The 21258-nt window shown below is 39.2% G+C and overlaps 1 protein-coding gene across 4 annotated transcripts in view; it reads right to left on the bottom strand.

Annotated features, from left to right (window-relative positions):
• Window positions 1–17018, bottom strand: part of SNX7 (sorting nexin 7) — a 102404-nt gene extending 85386 nt beyond the window's left edge. For all 4 annotated transcript variants that reach the window (XM_058538607.1, XM_058538606.1, XM_058538608.1 and 1 more), the window contains exon 1: window positions 16808–17018. In XM_058538607.1, the coding sequence (XP_058394590.1) occupies window positions 16808–16987 (180 nt within the window). In that variant the 5' untranslated portion in view covers window positions 16988–17018. The remainder of the gene's footprint in view (window positions 1–16807) is intronic.
• Window positions 17019–21258: the final 4240 nt, after the last annotated feature.

Below are 21258 nucleotides of genomic sequence, written 5' to 3'. Positions count from 1 at the left end.
GGTGAGCAAATGTACTTTAAATTTCACTGACACTGCATACAACCACGTACTTTGGCATTCTTTGTAGTCACTCTCTTAACTCACCACAACCCACTTCTTTTACCTACTACATAATTTAGCATTCTATTTCTTCTGCTTAAAATGCATCCTTTTGTAGAGTGGGAAAGATCTGCATGAATTTACAAAGGCTCACAATTCCTACGAGTGTAGTGTGATATCATAAAAACATGCTTCAATATCTAGCAAAGGAAGAAAATTACAGGCTGAAATTTAGCAACATCCAAGATTTCAGTAGAAGGATTTAAATTACTATGAATCACTCAAAAACATTCTTAAACGCTCAATAAAATTGACTATCCAAAGTGTTTTATATTCACTCCACAAAAAAGGAAAGAAAATATACTGATAATGCTTAAAAGATTTACATTTGGACATGAATAAGTGAAGAAAATAAGTGTTTGAGAAGATCCACAGACGCAATTAACCAAAAAGAACTCCATTTAACCTTTTGTGGTTGATGCTTTTCAGGAGAAATGGATCATTAAAATTGGTTCTTTCCAAACAAAAGTCTCACCTCCACAATAATGCTTGCCTCTTTCTCCCACTAGTTCTCTCTCTCTTTCTCTCCCCATCCCCAACTTCATTTAGACATCCATTCATTCTTAGCATTTGGCTATATGTCCATTATCTTATGATCTTTTAGACAATGAAAGCACATCTTTTCACTTTTTTCATCAAGAGATTAAAGCAGAAGGAAAATTACCTGTGTGATGAATCTCTACTTCTTAAATAACATTGAATAACTTTCCTATAGCAAGCATAGTGAAGACACACACACACACACACACACACATCTGCAACAAAAAAATCTGGGGATGATTTTAAGCGGGGATTTGAATATGTGTAAGAGAGAAGTAAGCCAAGTTACTGCAAGAAGTCATTGTCTTTTATCCTTACTCCAAACCAATACATTCACTACAAGAGAAACCACTTAAGTGACTTTACTGAAATAAAAGGACATTAGAATTGTGTTAGCATGATATTGGAATTTATTGACAAAGTCACTTACAAATTAAGTGTAAGTTTCCCTTGTTGTTACTTTTGGTTTATTATAAGCACTTGATATGGGTTGAATTGTGCTCTCCCAAAATTCATACGTTGAAGTCCTGACCCCTCAGTATCTCAGAATGTGACCTTATTTGGAGATAGGATCTGGAGGTAATCAAGTTAAAGTGTGGTCATCAGGGTGGGTCCTGATGCAATATGACTGGTGTGCTTATAAAAAGGGGAAATTTGGACACAGAGACATGTAGAGGGGGAAGACAATGTTAAGAGACATAGGGAGAAGATGGCCAACTGCAAGCCAAGTTGAGAGGCCTGGAATAGATCCTTCCCTGCCTGCCCTCAGAAGGAACCAAACCTGCTGATACCTTGATTTCAGACTTCTAACTTTCAGGACTGTGAGCAAATAAATTTCTGCTGTTTCAGACACCCAGTCTGTGGCACTTTGTTACGACAGCCTTCGCAAACTAACGGCATTTCTAGACATCAAGTTGTACACAATAAAAATTTAAGGAAGGATGCAAGGGCAGAAAGGAAGGAAGAAAGGAGTTATGATTAATATATTTCATCCTTGCTCCATTCATTCATTTTTTTACAGGTTAACAATCAACTCCAGTAGTTTCTGAGAAATGTTTTGCCTCCCTCCTTTAATGCTATTAGATGGTTCCAAAGTTCTACTATTGAAATAAATAAAATATATAGCTGAAATTTAAAACAAACAATGACTTGCCAATACTTGAGCACTCAGGAAATAAACACCAAAAGAAACAGGTTAAAAGGAGAGATAGGACCTCTCTAAGAGCTGCCCTTCCTTAATATCCCTCACTAAAATGCTACTTAGGAACATCTCATAAATATAACATGAATTACTCTGATAATACTAAATTGTATCCACCATCTGTGCACAAACAGCTATTTTCTTTTTACAAGTAGAAGGAAAAAACTCAATGTGAGAAGTGTGATAAATCAGAATACTGGCATGAAAAGGCCATGCAAATAAAATCGCTGATGCACAAGAAACATGCACACCAAGAGACATCTGGTAAAAAAGCAACTTAAAGTGGAAGGAGTTTGAGAAACCATGTTGTTATGAGGGACACTCATCTTGATGGGCCTAAATTTAGACTTACCAGCTGTGTTTTGGTTTATAACTCCTTCCAATCTGCCTGCTTATAATAATAATAAAAAATTAGAAAGGCCTTCTGCGGAACACTGTTGAAAATGTGATTGAGGGAAAAGGCAGCCTGTGTCGTGTTCTATAAAGGGGCATACAACACTCTAATCTTGTTTGACATAATCTCCAGTGCTACGTAGTATATATACCCTTGTATGCATATACCATAATTTATTTATGCATTTTTCTGTTTCTAGTGTTTCTATTTTCTAACAGTGTTGCCTTGAATGGACTTCCTCAGGTTTTGTGCACTACAAAGCCATATACTGACCATAGAAATTTTTCACATAATTTTGTTTGACATAATTTTCACCTCTGGCCAAAAAAAAAAAAAAGTGATATATTAAAAGAAAAAGTCTTTGTAGTTAGGCAGAGCTCAACTTAATTCAACTTTAGACAGATACCAGCTGTGTGCACCTGGTCAAGTCACTTGACTTTTCTGAGGTTCAGTTTTCTCACTTGTAACCTCTTAGAGAGGTCCTATCTCCCCCTGGATCACAGAGGATTAAGGAGAGGATAAAAAGACATGAACAAATGTGATATATACATTGTCTGCTTGAAAGCTTTCCATGAATGATCTTACATAAACCTAACCATGACCCTGAAGAGTATGTTCTATTTCTTTCTTCTTTTAATCAGATAGCAATACTATTGAGTAGGTGCTCTTTCATCCCTTGTTTTCAGATGAGGAAAACAGAGAGGTTACACCACTTGTTCAAACTCTAACTGCTGTTAAATGGAGGAACCAGCATTTGACCTCCTAATTGCCAGTAAGTCAAAGGGACATCAAGATAAGATCCCCTAGAGTTGTCGCTGAATTCACTTTTTCAGTATCCCATGAAATTAAACAGAAATCTAAAGCAAGAAAAAATCAACTTCTATGGTTGCTACATAGTTATGTAGTGCACAAAACCTGAGCAAGTACATGTACATTCAAGGCAGCACTGTTGGAAATTAGAAAAAACTAGAAACAGAAGAATGGATAAATAAATTCTGGTATATGCATGAAAGGTCTTATATACTATATGGCAATGAAAATCAGCTACAATTTCATGCAATAACATAGATAAATCTCAGAAACTAAATGTTAGGAGAAAAAATGCAAATCAGAGAAGAATTCACACAGTACGGTATCATTTTAAAAAGTCCTAAAACATTTTAAAATGTCCCAAGGTCATTTTGCATAGGTCCAAATTTGCATAAATCCTTAAAATATACTGCTTCAAGACACATATATATACTTTTATGAAAACCAAACAAATGATAAACACAAAATTCAGATTATTATTTTCTTTTAAGAAAAAGAGAGAGAGAGAATCTTAGGGAAGGCCACACAGAAAATATCAAAATTTGGGGTTATGTTTTACTTCTTAAGCTGAGTGGTGGGTACATGGATGTAAATTTTATTATTCTATTAGTAGGAGTCTGCAAACATTTTCTACAAAGGGCCAGAGAGTAAATTTGGGCCTTATGGGCTATCTGGTCTCTGTCACAATTACTCACCTTGGCCACTGTAGTGTGAAAGCAGTCTTAGACAAAACGTAAATGAATAGGTGTGGGTGCATGCCAATAAAGCTTTATTTACAAATACGAAGCAGACCAGGCTTGGCCCACAGGTTGTTGGATGCCCCTGCTTTACACTATAGATATTATATAGATAGTTATATAATATATAGAGGGAGATATAATATAGATACATATATTTATATATATTCTTTTGTATGTATGAAAACATTCTACAATAAAAATCATTTTAAAAGTTTAAAAAAGGTATGTTCAAATAGGATAAGGATATATTCTTGATCACTGAAAATTGTCAATTTTCTCTTCACAGTTCTCTCATGAAACTTAGACATAAAAATAAAGTCCTCTTGACCATTGGAAAGCAGATAGAAGGTAAGTTAGTTCCATATTTTTAGCATTTGCATTTCTTTTAGGGGCGTTTTTTAAACACTCGGACACAAATACACACATACTCACAAATTAATGTCTGTAATCACCTCAGTAAAGATTACTGCATATGTAAGCAAGTACAAGTAAACAAATAAAATGTTAGGGCTGAAAGAAAGGCAAGGCTCCCTCACTAAGTGTGTCCTCCAAATCACTGGTGCAGTTATATGCGTGCCTCAGCCATATGTCATATCATTCACGTCAAAGATATTTAAACCCATGAATGCGAAATCCACAATGATAAGGGTCTACCAAACTTGCCTTAAAATAAGTTTTGCGGGGGGCACATATGTATGGTGATGGATAAAAATGGGACTGTTGGTGGCGAACATGATGTAATCTATACAGAAACTGAAATGTAGTGATATACACTTGAAATTTACACAATGTTGTAAGCCAATATGACCCTAATAAATTAAAAAAAATAATAAGTTTGGGGTACTGGATACACATAGGAAACACAATATCAGCCAACCACCTATTGTGGATTCAGTGATGACTAAACGGAAGCAGAGAAAACTGGGAAAAATAATTACTCTAACCAGAACTCCTGAAGAGGTTGAAAATACATCCTATGGGCAAAGAATATTGCAGACCCAACTCAGGAATGTAATAAGAAATGGTTCCTAAGGAGCGTAACCAGCTGACTGTACACTTATAGGCACTGCTAAAATGACTTCTGGCCTACAGTAAATTAAAACTACTCCCCTAAACCAAAGTGCCGTCTTTATGGATATTCTCCAGGGAAAGAGATGAGCTGCCTTGATATCTAGCCACACCAACAAACTTAAGAGCATTTCTGAAGAGACTAATATATGCTCATAACATATCAGGAAAACTAGTAGACAGTTAAAACTGCTGCATCAAGACTACTGTTATCCCCTAGCAGTTCTAAATAGCCTGGCAAATACTACATGTAATGACTCACTCAAAGGAGGAGCTATACACATAATATAGCATTTAAGAGACAACACCAGAATTTTGGTAACACTCTCAACAGTAATTAGAAAACATACGCTTTAGTTATTTTAAATTAAAAGTATCTCACCTCCTTAATTTTATCTCCATGGTACCTCTTTTGACTCCATGGAATTTTTTCCTGTATTTTCCATAGTTTTATCCTAAGTAGTTGTATAAATAGCCCCATCTAGACTTCAATATATTACCATAAAATCTTCCCTTAAATAAGTATAAGCTCCTTAAATATGGGGACAAATATATTTTTATGATTCTCTGATCTTACCACAAATGCAAAATGGATGCTTATACAAGTTAAAAATATTAATCTTACATACGATAATTACAAATACTGAGAGTTTTCTAAGTTCCAGAAACTGTGCCTTAGCACAAACTTGCATTATTTCATTTAATCCTCTCAACAACCTAATGGAAGTAAGTGTGATTATCATCATCCCCATTTTACAGATGAATAAACCTGTGGTAAAGGGATGATAATAATTCTCCCCAAATCACTTACTTCTTAACTGGCAGAGCCAAGACTCAACCACCACTACCATCACCGCCACCCATATGCACACACAAAAGGCACCTAGTGCAGGAGCTTTACTTCATTTAACAAATATTCATTGAATGTCAACCATGTGTCAGGCACTGGACTGGGGATACAAGAGTGGCCAAGACTGGCATGGTTCCTGCTTTCATGAAGCTTATACTTTAGTTGGGGAGGGGGGAGGGAGGTAATAGATAATAAACAAATACACATATAGAAAAACAAGACAATTCCAGATATGAATAAGTGTTAATAAACAAAACAAGTGTTCAGTAAATGCCAAAGACAGTGGAGTGGGCTGCTGGGGTAGGGGGCTGAGGCAGGGAGCAAGAGGAATGTTTTCGATAGAGCTGTCAGGGAAGGTGTCCTTAAGGGGGCAACATGAGAAGGAACCAGCCATGAAAACCACTGAGGGAAGAAGATTCCAGTGAGGGAAACCAATAAGCCTAAGGCAGGAAATGACTTAGAATGTTGGAGGACAGAAAGGAGGCAAATGGCTGGAACACAGGCTTTGATGAAGGTATAACCAACAAAACTCATTTGACATTTACTATGTCAGAATTGTAAGTATTCACATTTTTATCTCACAGGTCTTGAAAAAAAGGGGAGGAGAACTCCATGATAAATGAATGTTGCAACTGAAAATCCTAAAGTAAGACATTTGTTGCACAGCTAGAGGATTTAAGGATCTGAATGGTCTTAGACTGTTTATGAACATTAGCCAATTGGAGGTTATTAATCATGACTAATGCCTTTCCATTTATCTCACTTATGCGTGGCTAATTTCTTACGTAGTGGAACATTTTCTTTTTTGTATTTAACACTCTACAGAAAAAAAATTGGTTTTCCTTACTCAAAAAGGTCCAACATGCCCATTTTCCTATATAACTTTGCCACAAAACCACTGTGGGAGATAGTACGATTGTTCCCAATGACCCCCTGTTTTCCTATGAGAAGATTATACCTCCTGGTCAATTGCCAGGTAACTTTCAGTGCCTCCTTATGAAAGGAAAATAGTTCCCCACTCCAATGGATTTGACAGTGACTTGCTTTGGATAATGGCATGTGTCTAAGCAGAAGATGTGGGAGCAATGGCCTGTTTCCACCAGGGCTCATATTCTTTTCTTTCTGCCACAGGAATGACATGCCCCAGTTTGGGGTCAGTCCCTCAGTCTTGATGCCAAAATGAAGACGACATGTGAAACAGACTCAAAGCCTGGAACAGACACACAGCTCAGTCACAGTTGACAGGTACATGAGAAACAAATAGGTCTTTGTTGTAGGTAAGCCACTGAGATCTTGAGGTAGTCTGTACCAGAGTATAACCTAATGAAAGCTGATGAAAATACCACTCGACGTTCAGTTAGATTAAATACATATAAGTAAATGTGTATATATGTGTACATATATACACACACACTTAACATCCTCAGAGTTAGCACAAAAGAACAAATCAGGGATTTTTATTTTTCCCAGTTTTGAAGATTCATATACCAAGAGTTTGCCATTTGTTTTTGGTCACACATAATGAGGCTTTCATTTTAATTCTAAACAGAATTTCTATTCCTAATGTTTCATTTTAAATGATTAAGCTCTGTTTTTCATTTTAAAATAAGAGCTTTTATTTCTTATATCAAAAAATTAAAAATCATGATTAAAAAACAAAATTACAACAAAAATCAATCTTAAAAATATTATGCTAAACGAAAGAAACCAGACACAAAAGACCACATAGTGTGTGATTCCATTTATATGAAATGTCCTAAAAAGGCAATGATTCTATTTATATGAAATGTCCTAAAAAGGCAAATATATAGAGACAGAAAATAGTAGTCATCTATGGCTGGGAGTGAAAATGGAGATTAACTGTAAATGGCATGACGGATTTTGGGGGGAGATGAAAATGTTCTAAAACTGGCTTACGGTGATGGTTGTACAGCTCAGTAAATTTACTAAAAAAAAATGACTCACCCAAAATGGGTGAATTTTATAGTATATAAATTATATCTCAATAAAGTTAGTTTAAAACAATAAAAAAAAGAATATGTCATACCAAAGCATTTCTCAAAGTCAAAAAAAATTTTCAATTTTTTTTTCCATTTCAGTTGTAAAAACAATTGGTTTAACTTTCTGTTTTGTTTTATAAGTGTATTTTACTGATTTTTATGTCAGTATTTGCTAATAATTTTGATTGTTTGATATATTCTTTTTTTTTTCTTGGTGAGGAAGATGGGCCCTGGGCTAACATCTGTGCCCATCTTCCTCTATGTTGTATATGGGCCACCGCTACAGCATGGCTTGATGAGCGGTGTGTAGATCTGCACCTGGGATCCAAACCTGCAAACCCTGGGCCACCAGAGCAGAGCACATGAACTTAACCACTATGCCACCAGGCCGGCCCTGTGATATATCCTTTTTTATTAATACTATAAGCAACACTGTGTTACCCAGCATGATTGATACATGCAGTGTCAGTTAATCAAATATTCCATTTAAAAAACTAAATCTTTCAAGCATATAACTTTTCATTTGTTTATTGATAAAACTTTAAAATATATTCTTAAAGTGAGTAACTGTGAATGTTTAACTATTAGTCTGATATCCTCTTCGGAAAGTGTGGGATAAAAATAAATAAATACATGAATAAAATAAATTTGGAACACTACAACCACACAGCTATTGAATCGGTGCTACCTTTTGCTCACTCTAGCCACTTGTACAACTGCAGCAGGCTATGAGAGTTATCCTAGAGCATCCTATTAGAACCTAAAGGATGCAAAATTAAAACTCCACCTGTAAAACTCAATAGAATAATGGATATTTTCTAGAATATATTAAGTTCAAATCTGGAGCTTTTTGACATCATTTTCCCAAAATATCTGTAATAGTTTTCCCCACTGCCACTGACCAATAAATAAATAAATAAAATACTGTTGTCTGCACAACAAAACTGTAGTTTTTTTTCCTATAGGTTTCCATGGATTTTTTTTTTTCCTTTTGGCTACACAACATTCCATCCCCTTTCCAAACATAATACTGGCTATAGTTGTCGCTAGTGCCTGGTCCTTTCCTGCAACTGCATTTCCAGCCTTCAAATCTACTCTGTGAGCTACCTAATATTCACCATTTCATTTCTTTCCTGCTGGAGTTGATTTTCAATGCCTGCAATCAAACCCCTGATTGAGACAAGTGCTATTGGCTTAAAAGGATTTACTTTTCCAAGTAAAAGAAGTTTCCTAAATGATTCCCTTGGGTTTTTTATGCCTTGTGTTTATTTCTTCTAATAAAATCTAAACAGGAGATTTTGTCCAGGATTGACACTCAATACAGCTCTGTGTCATCCATCAATAACATTTATTCACCATTTATTAAGACCAATTTGTTTTAAATTCTATTCGGTTTAGTATACTGATAGGAAAGACCAATACAATACAAACTGAATTTACTGAAAACAGATCATTGGCAAAGCACTGTAACAATGTTTCTATACATATGAAAAAAGTCACAGGACATGTCATTCATTAATGTATTTATTCCATTAATATTTAGAGTTCCTACTATCCTACCTTCAAGGAGTTTAATTTATTGGAGATAGACAAGCAATCATGGTTTTAGAGAAGAGAAATAAATACCTATTTATAAGGCAAAATGTATTAAGAGATTTAAAACACTATCGTGGGGAGCACAGAGTGGAGAAATTAATTCTATCTGGAAAATGAAGAAGCTCTTGGGGAAGAGGTAGCTTTACACTGGGTCATAATAACGGAAAGGATTTTGTTTTGTTGACCCAACAATAATTACACAATTCTAGATCAGTGCTCTTCAAATGGTCAGGTACAAACAAATCACCAGGAAATCCTGTTAAAATACAGAGTCTGATTTATTGGGTCTGGAGTGGGTTCTGAGACTGCATTTCTAACAAGCTCTCAGGTGATGCAATAGATTTATGGAACATACTGTGAGTAGTAAGGCACTAGAGGAAAGAGAGTGTTAAGGCAGGAGGCAGGAGAGCCAGGGTGTAACCTGATCACCAAGGGCCTTGAATGGCAAAATGTGACAATATGATCAGAGCTGTGTGCTCTGGAAACATCAGTTTGCTGTGGCACATAGTACAGGATAGAGGCAGAAGAGTAAGAACGAAGACCTTATGAGGCTACTTTAATGGTTCTCAGAGGTAACCACATAACTACTCAGATTGTAGCAGTGGGAATGGAAAGAAGGCACTGATTCCAGACATACCAGGAAGATAAAACCAATGGGGACTCTTCAGATACATAGGGGACATGGAGAGTGAGTGAAAGGAATAAATAGAAAATAATGCTAAGTATTTTATCTTGGATATCTAAGATACTGTCACCTCATTAGCAAAGAATAAAATGGAAAAGATAACAAGTGTGGGAAGAGAAATATAAGAATTAGGGAACGGCGGGACATCGTTCATTTTGGGAATTAAGTTGAAGGAATGAGTAGGAACACCTAATTAAGACTTTCCACTACTCTTGTCATTAAATTTATAAGTTAAAATTTATAATTCCATTTGTAACAGCCTCTTAAGAGTGGAAAGAGACAGTCCAACTGTCACACCCTCCTGTCCTCTGGAACAGTCATCCAGCTTGTGCTAGAACATTTTTAGTGACAGAATTCACGGCTCTGCTGAGTAATCCCTTTCATTTTGGAAACTTCGATTAGAAAACTCTTCCTTAATATGACCTAAAACTTGCCTTCGCATATTTTTGACCTAGTGGTTCCAGTTTTGCCCTTCAAAACTACACACATTTAATCCACTTAGATCGTAATAACTCTTCACAAAGAATTGTTAAAAGAATTAACCCAAGTCTTTTCCAAGCTAAACTATGTTTTGTAATTCCCAGCCCTTCTTCACAGGCCATGGTTGCCAGAACGTATCATCAGTGAAACCCCTTAGCTTATTCTCCTTCATGATGGCAAATTCATGGCAAGACTGCTGCTACTGCAGCCCTCCCTACATCTTGTGCCAATGGAAGATAGCGCTGATGGATCCAAGCCCTCTTTCTGCTAAGCCCAGACAAGATCTCAGGCTCTATTTCAACACAGCACTCCAAAGAATCAATTACAAGTCACTGGCTTCCGCAGACAAGATAATATCCCATTGCCATGGGTATGGGAAAAAGTATAGTGTTTGCTTAGATTCAATACCATGTCACCTGTGTATATTGATCATTCAGTCACTGAAAACCACTAGGAATGTTTGTATATAAAATGGTCCTATACAAGGTCTCCCCAAACTTATTCTGCAATTTCCTTTTTTTTTTTTTTTTTTGTGAGGAAGATCAGCCCTGAGCTAACATCCATGCTAATCCTCCTCTTTTTGCTTAGGAAGACTGGCTCTGAGCTAACATCTATTGCCAATCCTCCTCCTTTTTTTTTCCCCAAAGCCCCAGTAGATAGTTGTATTTCATAGTTGCACATCCTTCTAGTTGCTGTATGTGGGACGCGGCCTCAGCATGGCCAGAGAAGCGGTGCGTCGGTGCGCCCGGATCCGAACCCAGGCCGCCAGTAGCGGAGCGCGTGCACTTAACCGCTAAGCCACGGGGCCGGCCCCTCCTTATTTGTTTTAATTCTACTGTTAACCATACATGCTCACTCATAAGGAGAACTTGAGGATTTTTCATCTTCTTTCTATTTCACCCACCCACTCTTCCTCCTCTGAGAGGAATATAAAAAGAGTTCTTAACATATAAGAGAGCTGTGATGGTAGAGAGGGGAGCTTCTAGTGGGAGGAATATAAATAGTCCTAGATCAATCCTATTTTCCTTTGCTTTATTGGTTCCTCTTTTTTTTAACCATCCCCACTGAGGCAGGATCAGGATGTAGGCCAGAGAAAGAGAAACACATGACTTGCCTGCTGTAATCCTGTATTCTAGATTTTGAGTTAGACAACTGAGAATGCATACACACACAAGCTATATATATATATATGTACATACACACATTCATACATGCTTACACACTCTATATATACACACACATAATATATACATACATACATACATACACAGTCATATATGTACACACTGCACACACACATATATATGTAAGTATAGTGTGTGTGTTTTATATATCTCAGTCCAGATCACCAAGGTAGGAAACCACTCATTCATTCAAGGATATTTCTTGGGTACCAAAACCCATGCTAGTAATAAAATTTTGATTTGTTTAGACCTGTACTGCCCAAACTGGTAGACACTAGCCACAAGCGGCTAGTTACATTTAAATGTAAATTAATTAAAATTAAATAGAATTAAAAGTTCAGTGCCTCAGAGGTTCTAGCCATATTTCAGTGCTCAAAAGCCACATATGGCTAGTGGCTGCCACACTAAACAGGCAAATACAGAACATGTCCATCTTTGTAGTTCTTTTTGGACAGCAGGATCCTATGGTGGCTGTGTACAACTGATCAACACTCAAGAGTGTTTACTGAGGGCCAGGCACTACAGTCATACGTTGCTCAATGACAGGGATACATTCTGAGAAGTGTGTCATTAGGTGATTTTGTCATTGTGTGAACATCATAGAGTGTACTTACCAAACCTAGATGGTATAGCCTACTACACCCTAGGCTATATGGTACCAACCATCGTATTTGCGGTCCGCTGTTAACTGAAACATCGTGATGTAGCACGTGACTGTATTTATAAGTTCTTTACATATACTAAGTCATAAATTCTTTACATATAGTAAGCCATTTAATCCTCATATTTATTATTTGCCCTCATATTACAGAAGAAAAATCTGAAGCATTGCCCAGTTAAGTAACTTGCCCAAGTAAACAAAGCTAGTAAGTGGCAAAGCCAGGATTTCAAATACAGGCAGTGCAGCTAGTAGTCTCCTCCCAAACCCAGTATTCTAATTTATCAAAATATTTGAAAGGCTGATTATGGTATACAGACTATTAGCTATTGTTATAGTTTCTACTGCTGTGTAACAAGCTATCTCAAACTTAGTGGTATAAAATAATTTTATTTTATATTTTAATATGCCCATTGGTTTTTTGGGTCAAAAATTTAGATGGGATACAGCAGAAACAACTTGTCTCTGCTCCACTATATGTGGGGCCTCAGCTGAGAAGATTTGATGGCTTGGGGGTGCCTCGATGCTAGGCGCTGAAATCATATAGACATCTTCAGTCACAAGCCAGTTACTTGATGCTGGATGGTGCCTGGGACTCCAGATGGGGCTGTTTCCTGGAGCAGTAGTCTCTCACTGTGACCTGGGCTTCCTCACAACATGGAGCCCTTAGGTTGCATTTCTTTTTTTTTTTTTTTTGTAATAATTTTATTTATGTATTTATTTTTTCCCCCAAAGCCCCAGTAGATAGCTGTATGTCATAGTTGCACATCCTTCTAGTTGCTGTATGTGGGATGCGGCCTCAGCATGGCCGGCGAAGCGGTGCGTCGGTGCGCGCCCGGGATCCGAACCCGGGCCACCAGTAGCAGAGTGCATGCACTTAACCACTATGCCACGGGCCGGCCCCCATCATTCTTTATAAAATATGATCATCTCTTTCTTTTGAAAGTATTTAGAAACAAAATACTAAAGAGTTCTGTAGCTTTGATAGCTTAGCTGAAGACTGAAATTAAGCCTACTGGTCTGTACCTTCCGGAACTTCCTTTTCGCCCGTTATTTTAAAAAAGAATATTCATTTATCTCTAGCTTTTGGGTGCCATGCCTGCATTCCATGACTTCTCAAAGATGACTAGTGGTGATGAAGATAATTACATCTGTAAATTCCCTGATTATCCCAGATGATATAGACCCCATTTTATGGTCCTGAATACCTTTAACAAGGTCAATAATAAGAGCTTTCATATACTGAGCACCAGTTAAACATCTCAGTGTTTCACTGGGAGAAAGATTCATAGGACCTAGTTTCATAGGTTCATAGGACCTAGTTACCTATGCTATGTTTCAAGTGCTGTGTCTTCTATACATTACAGTATTTAATAAAAATAAAGGAAATTTATTTTATTTTAATATATTATTTTCCCCCCAAAAGGAGAACCTTTTCCTTTAAATGTAGAAACATTTTCCCCTTTTCTCTAGTTAAATTGTTGCAAGTCTCATCTCATTTTGATTCTAATTCTAACACTATCCTTACACTATTTTTTACAGTTTTTATCCTTCTTCTTTTTCTTTTTTTAAATCATCAGTTATGTTCTCCTACCTTCCAAAATCTATACTTGTTCTTTTAAGTCAATACGCTCTGTTTCCCTGTGGTCTCTTGAGATTTGGCATCATTTTCTCCTCCCTGAATTAGGTGAAAACTAAGAACAATTCTTTCTTTGTTTTATTCTCCATCTCTCTTGATTTATATTGCAATTTAGAGTTTCTGTCACATCTTCCACTTGGACTCCAAGATTGTGATAGCAAGAACTGAATCTCACGTTTCTTTTTTTCCAAAGAATCCTTAGCATAGCATCTTACACAAAAATATTTAACACGTATATGCAAGGTACTTGTAATATACTGTGGGAAGAAAAGTAATATTGATGAGTCAAAGATCCTACTCTTTAAAAAGCTTCTGGGGCCAGCCCGGTGGTGTAGTGGTTAAGTTCACACACTCTACTTCGGTGGCCTGGGCTTTGCAGGTTCAGATCCTGGGTGCAGACCTATGCACCGCTTATCAAGCCATGCTGTGGTGGCGTCCCATATAAAGTAGAGGATGGGCACGGATGTTAGCCCAGGGCCAGTCTTCCTCAGCAAAAAAGCCGGGGATTGGCAACAGATGTTAGCTCAGGGCTAATCTTCCTCGCAAAAAAAAAAAAAAAAGCTTCTGGATGGGAGCATGGTATATATTCACAAATAATCTACAGGAATAATGGACTACAATTGTAGACATAAACTATGAATACATAGTTTCTTATGAAACAAACTTATGAATACATAAGTGGTCTATCTCAAAGTACTAAATGGTAACTTGAGTATACTGCAGAAGTAATTGTTGAAACTGCCCTAGAGTAGGCTGGCCAGTGGTAGAGTTCTATAGAGGAGCAGGCAGGAAAGGGAGTAGATATGGAGAGGACTTTCTTAAATTTGCTCGTCTAATTGTGGTTAATGGTTAAAAAAGTCAACTTACTGAAATATCAACAGGCAGCTAATATAAAATTTTTTCCAAACATTCTTTTCAGACTTTAACCAATATTATATCTTTACCTTCATCTACATGGCCAGTTTCTATAGAAGTGGTTCTTAATTTCTAAGTGTCCAGAACATGTAGTTATACAACACTAACAAGCAGGGTGGATCCAGGTATATGGGACTGAAGCTTACATCCTTTTAAAAAGAACACAAAATTACAAATACAAAATTAGGCGAAAAAGCAAATTTTTATTTAGAATGAGAAAAGAAATCTCAACAACTGGTGGGAGCCATGGAGATCTAGATTCCTTTCTTCTGAGATAGCTTTAGGCAATTTACCAGAACCCTTTACTTAGAAATACTTCTGGTTGCAATACCAGAACCCCTTACTTAGAAATACTTCTGGTTGCAACCTGTCATTCCCTTCCCACCTAGAACATCTACAACTTCCTACTTTCCAGAGGCCTAGCAAATGAACAGCTAGCTGAAGCTTAAAGTTCATTAGCCTCCCCTTAGATGCGCCATTAACAACAGTGGCTCATTAAAACAGTGATTTTTAACAGGGACTGGAACACAGATTCTGGGGAAAGAGAAACCACATGACAAGTTTAAAACAATCCCAGATGATTCTGATACACAACGGCCACTCCCAACACTCTCCCTCACCCCATGTTGGAAGATTCACAAGGCAGAGCCATACACTAATTCTCATAGACTCAGTATCTTAGAAGGCAATGTAAAGAACTAGCCAATTGCCCTTGATCTCAGCATGGTGCTGAGATCATAGTGCTGATCTCAAAGTGCGCATGGGACATAAAAAGGCACTGTTAACTTTCTACAAGTGAACATAAAATAATTCCACTATTTTACAATTTAAACACATTGAAAGGTCAAATAACTTTATCAAGAACTTAAAACTGATACTCTGTCTGAACATCTACAATACAACTGTGCCCACCATTTCATTTAATCCTAAAGGGGAAAAAAGGAGTTTTACATATTCCTCTTGGATCAGAGTAAGCTAGTTCACTTTCAGGTCGCTCTTCCAGAATAAAGCAGTGGTTAAGTATGTTGCTTTACCTAGCGCATCAAGGCAACATTTAACTACTTCTTAGCAATTAATACAATGTTCTCATCTCAACTCAAGTCTTCTAACAGCAGCAACGTGAGACACTGGAGTGACGTTCAACAGCCTCGCAAGGAAGGTATTTTTCTTTTCCAAAAAGAAATTCAACCACCAGTGTACAGGCACAAGCCTACCACTAACCCGAATCAATTTCTCTCCAATTATGCTGCAAGTTAAGAGGGCCCTTTGGTCCTCGATTTCCCTAAGGAGAGGAAAAACGAAAGCGGCTGGCTGCGGGTCGGGTGGCAGTAGCTGGCTATCTGAACAATCCTGAGCTCCGCAGCGGAGCAGCTTCCTGTTGGACACGCGACCGTTTCTCCTGAAGAGGGATTCCTTCGCACCTATTCCTACCGGACTTGAGACTCACCTCGGGTGTCGCCCGAGTCTCAACTCCACAACCAGCAACAACATAAAATCAAGAATAATTTCTCTAGACTCCGGTGATCTCTCTCCCAGAGTTCAGAGCTGGCTGCGCCCGAAAAGCTGCTGCTAGGGGCGGGGGCACTTTCAGGCCACCGCCTCCGGGTTCTGGCACCGTCCCGGGGGATGTCTGCGCCAGAGAAGAAAATAGGAGAAAAGGGAAAAGAAAAATCGCCACTTTGCAGACTCCACGAAGCCACGGCCCTGCCCAACAGAAGGTCAAAGTGCAGAGGAGGGAGCGGCTGCTGTTCGGGACCGGTCGGGACGCAGCCCCGGGTGCGGCGAGCTGCCAGGCGGGATCAGGCAGCCGGGGGAGACCTCATCCGCCTCCAGCTCGGAGCCTCGGCCCAGGCAGAGCGAGCGCGCTGGGGCGACCGCCGCACAGCGGTGCCAACTCTCGGAGTTGCCTTGGAACTTTCCCGGGACGCGCCGCCGCCGCCGCCCTCACCTTACTGAACACCTCCAGGTCGTCCTCGTCCTCGTCCAGATCCAGCACCTCGGCCTGCAGCAGGGTCGAGGAGCCGCTGCTGCCCGGGAGGGGGGCGCCGTCCCCCGGGCTGTCCCCGTCGGCGCCCCCAGCCGGGAGGCCCGAGGAGAGCGCCTGAGATGCCGGGCGCTCGCCCTCCATCCCGAGAGTGCGCGCCCGGCCGGCCGCCGCCGCCAGCCCGGCTCTCCCGAGCGTGCCCATTGGCTCCCGCGCATCCTGCGCCTCCCGGGCCGGCCCCGCTCCAGCCCCTCGCCAGCTGCGCAGACGCGGAACTGCCGGGAGAGCGTGCGGCCCGGCTCAGCCCCACCTGGCCTCGGGCCTGCTGGAGACGCAGGAGTGGGACTCTCGGACTCCGGCGAGGGTGGGGAAAGGGACGCTGTCCCCTGGAGGAAAGCCGGGGAATCGAAGGTAGGAGGAGGGCGTCCTCGCACTCACCTGGCTTGGGGACTTCGGAGCGACGGTTTCCGCCCGGGCGGGGATCTGGGCATAAGCGACAGAGCAAACCATCAACTTGAGGGGATCCACAGCGGGGCTGGAAGGCAGCCCACCCAGCCCGCCAAGAGAAAAAGCCAGTACTGTGTTTCCTGTAATTTAATGGTTGCCTTTCTTCTTGGTTGTAGTTTTCGACTCTGTTTTTCACTAAGGCTAATGCAAAAATAAAAGACATGAAAAGCTCCTCTGTTTTATAATTGATTTTTGACCCAGTGACCGAACTGTAGTCATGTCATTGTCAAGCAGGGAAGTTGGATTTAAAAATTGTTTTCAGTCACTTTCAAATGTGTCTTTACTCCTGCAAGTCTTCCTGAAGTTAATGAGCAAGAATGTTACTAAGAGCGGAGGGCAAGGAGCAGGCTTGGACATTGCCACCAAGAAATAATCTTCAGTCTTTGTGCTGCCGATGCAAAGCTGTAATTACTTAGTTCACTGCTTATTACTTAAAAAAAAAAAAACTAAATTCCAAAAATAATGGAAAATTGAATGCAAATTGATATATTTTGTAACTATCTTCAGGTTTTATTATTTACTTCCCTCAGCCCCAGCTCTTTTCTTCCATCAGCCCTGGAAAGAATGTCTGAGAAGTTTGCACATAGCCCGGGAAGAGGCTAGTTCAGGCTTGATTTCTAAAACCTCTCCTGGTGAAATATTTTGCCTAATGTTTAAAATTTTTAACTTAAAAAAAAGTTAAAAGATATATGTAAGATATTTGGAGACATAGAGAAATTCTCTATTTCTGATTAAAGGGCAAGGCCTTAATAATATGTTCCCTCTTAACCATTCAAATGTACCTCTCATTGGTTTCAGTTCATATGCGCACTTCAGTCAGGCTGGTCCCGCTGCCCAGTGAATATCCAGTCTCCCTCCTATGCTTTGTGGTTCCTGGACCCAAAATATCAGCTCCTGCCCATCCTTCAGGAAATGACTATAGTCTCATCCCCTTCAGGAAGACTTTTCAAATGGCATAGTCTCTTCCCAATTTAGCATTTAAATTTATTCCATCTTATAGATTGTATTTAGTTCTTGTAAATGCCTTACATTCCTTAGTAAACTATAACATTTTAAGGTTAGAGATCACATTATTTATTAATAAACAACGATATCAGGTGTACTCACTTAAAAAGGCTCTCTGCTAAGGTCTATACGGAATGCAAGTTATTAAAAGACTGTTTTTTCCTCTCTAAGCTCATTTTGGCTAGAAAGGAACAGTCAAGGTTTTCTAATTGCAATCTGAACTAGGAAATTCTTAAGGATACTATGACTCACAGAATTGCCGGAAAGCATAGAGAATAGGCTCAGAAAATGGGCAGAACAAACCAAGACTCCGCAGCTTGGATCATAGCCAACACCATGCCACAGAACTAATGGTGCACACATTGCTGCCACCATTGCCGAACAATGGCTGCCATACCACCTCCACGCATTGCTGTTGACACTGATGTCACTGGGCTCCAGGTGCTGTCACCAATATCAGTTACCACAGCTGCCTCTGAGAACGGCCTCTGCTATTACTGCCACAAAAATGCCCCACAGTCCTGTTTCTCTGTGTTCATAGTTCTAGTTTCAAAACTCTGGAGGGTGGATCTGCTTGGCACACCCGGCCAACTCCCACAGAAATTTTAAGGCAAAGAATTTTCTAAACATAGAAAGGCCATGTTGATGCTGGTCAGCCAAAAAAAAAAAAATCCCTACCATAATTCACTCCTTTGGCTCCCCAACGTTAATAACATGTGTTTTCACATAATTTCTTTTTTCCCGCCATTCCTGCTGAATATAGTTTAGCTATGTCTCAAGCACCTGGGACTATAGTCCCCAGCTCCCCGAAGGAAGAAAACCCAAACCTACTCACTATTGGTGCAGCTCCCAGTCTAAGGTCTATTCTTCCTGCAGTTCTGCTACAATCCTATTGCTATTTTGCAACTTATGGACTAAATTTTTTAATTTAATTACCAACATGCCATGCCATGTTTATTCAGTGGCGTGAGGAATCCTAAATTGCCTCATGAATGTCTCAGCTTTCCATTAAATGGGATTATCACTGGGTTCTTGAATGGAAGAGTTCTTATTTGGATACTAAAGCCTCTAAACCAGCATAGTCCAAAACTTTAAATACAGGTATAATATTAAGAGGAGCCCTACGCAGTCCTGTCCCTTGGTTCCTGGACTCTTATTCTGATTATAGGAGAAATAGTATCATATATTAATTTTTGTTTCTGAGGAAATACATGTTGTCAAAAACCTTCCTTTCTCCCACACTTTCCAGATAGGATCTCCTGAGACCATAACTGAGTCTTTAATGTCATTCAACCATCCATAAAGTCAACTGTTTCTGGTAATGGGTTTCATGATAAGACAAGTCACCCCATGGGCATTGCCCAATGGCTTTACTTCTTTTGCTGGAAAATGATTTAATTGGTTAGAAAAAATGTTATGTGCTTCTTTTGCTGGAAAATGATTTAATTGGTTAGAAAAAAATGTTATATGCAAAATCTGATGTGAAATGAACTAGTCTGTTCATGGATGATCATGTTGGGAGAACCTTGCTGAGCAGGAAATGTAAACCCAATGTATCTTTTTCACTAAGGATAAATCATGACAGCCACCAGATTGTGTGGCAGGGAGAGGACCAGGAGTAGTTGCTGCTGTGGTGAGTTGAGCACTTAGCCATGGAAGTAGCCAGTTCTTTAGTGAGGGGGAAATCCGTGTTGTTGAGCTGATACCTAGCATGTATCCCTACCACCATGGCCACTTGGTATTTGAGGCCATGGAACAAGCCCAGAAGTGCCTGGGAAAGCAGTAGGATTAGCATCCACAGAACAAGAATTCTTATCAAACTTACTGTTTGATCATTTAAATTTATCAATGGGACTTTTTTGGAAAGCACTGCTATGGGCTACAAATATGGTTTTATTCTGGGACCATTCCAAGAAGCCCATCCACATACGTTTTCCCATGTGGTTCTTGACCCCTAGATCCAACCCTGTTCCTTCTAAGTCCCATCCTGTCAAACCTTTAGCTCATATCCTTGAAACATAGCATCCACATCCTACCCTGACTCCTTTGAAGCATAGTGGGCATTGATATGTACCATGGGGAGGATTTCTCTTTTCCACTGTCCTTTTCCATAGCAGTACACTTCTAGATGATTCCAGCATATGATAAAGAACCATCTGTAAATCAGATTTGAATTTTTAACACCCTACTTATTTGTTCAGGTGGAACTCCCTATGAGATTGTAAGAGTATGCCTATTGAGAGCAAGAGCCAAATGCTCATGCAATGAATGCTTTTAGGACCATTTTCATTTATACCATTTCCATGCAAGTATGGTTTGCTGAAGCCTTATCCAATTTTATGATTTTTTTTTTTTATATTATAGCACCTGTTTTATGATGAGCTGCTCAGGTCACACAGTCATGTCTCACACGCAGGTATTTAGTCTTTGCCAGAAACCTATAGCAAGCCAAGGGCTGGTTTCTTAAATGAAGAAAGGAGGGTATGTGTTGCTTTACAAACTTTAGTGGTTTTGGTTCTCTTTCAGAACTTGTCACAGGCCCCAGACAGCATCCTTATTTCCACAGGCTCATCAATAATAGCAATAGCTAATTGGTGCCTACTTTGAGTCAGACACTATTATAAGTATATAATGTATGTTCACTCATTTAAGTCTCACAAACACCTTATGGTGTAGGTGCTACTATTACCACCCCAATTTTATAGATGAGGAAACTGATGAATAGAGAATTTAGTAACCTCCCCAAGGTAAGTAGTAAGTGGTAAGTAATTTACTGCTCACTGAAAGAAAGTGTTATATGTGTTGCCTTAAAAAATAAAAGAGGGTTCATAAGGGTATTTGGGGATTCTTGGTTCTTGGAATTTAGCAGAATGTACAATCCTCCCACTAAAAATCCTGACAAA

This window comes from Diceros bicornis, chromosome 4 (genome assembly GCF_020826845.1).
Source record: "Diceros bicornis minor isolate mBicDic1 chromosome 4, mDicBic1.mat.cur, whole genome shotgun sequence".
In the NCBI taxonomy this organism is placed as follows: domain Eukaryota; kingdom Metazoa; phylum Chordata; class Mammalia; order Perissodactyla; family Rhinocerotidae; genus Diceros; species Diceros bicornis.
Note: the sequence above shows the minus strand (reverse complement) of the source record. Positions and strands in the feature narration are given on the sequence as shown.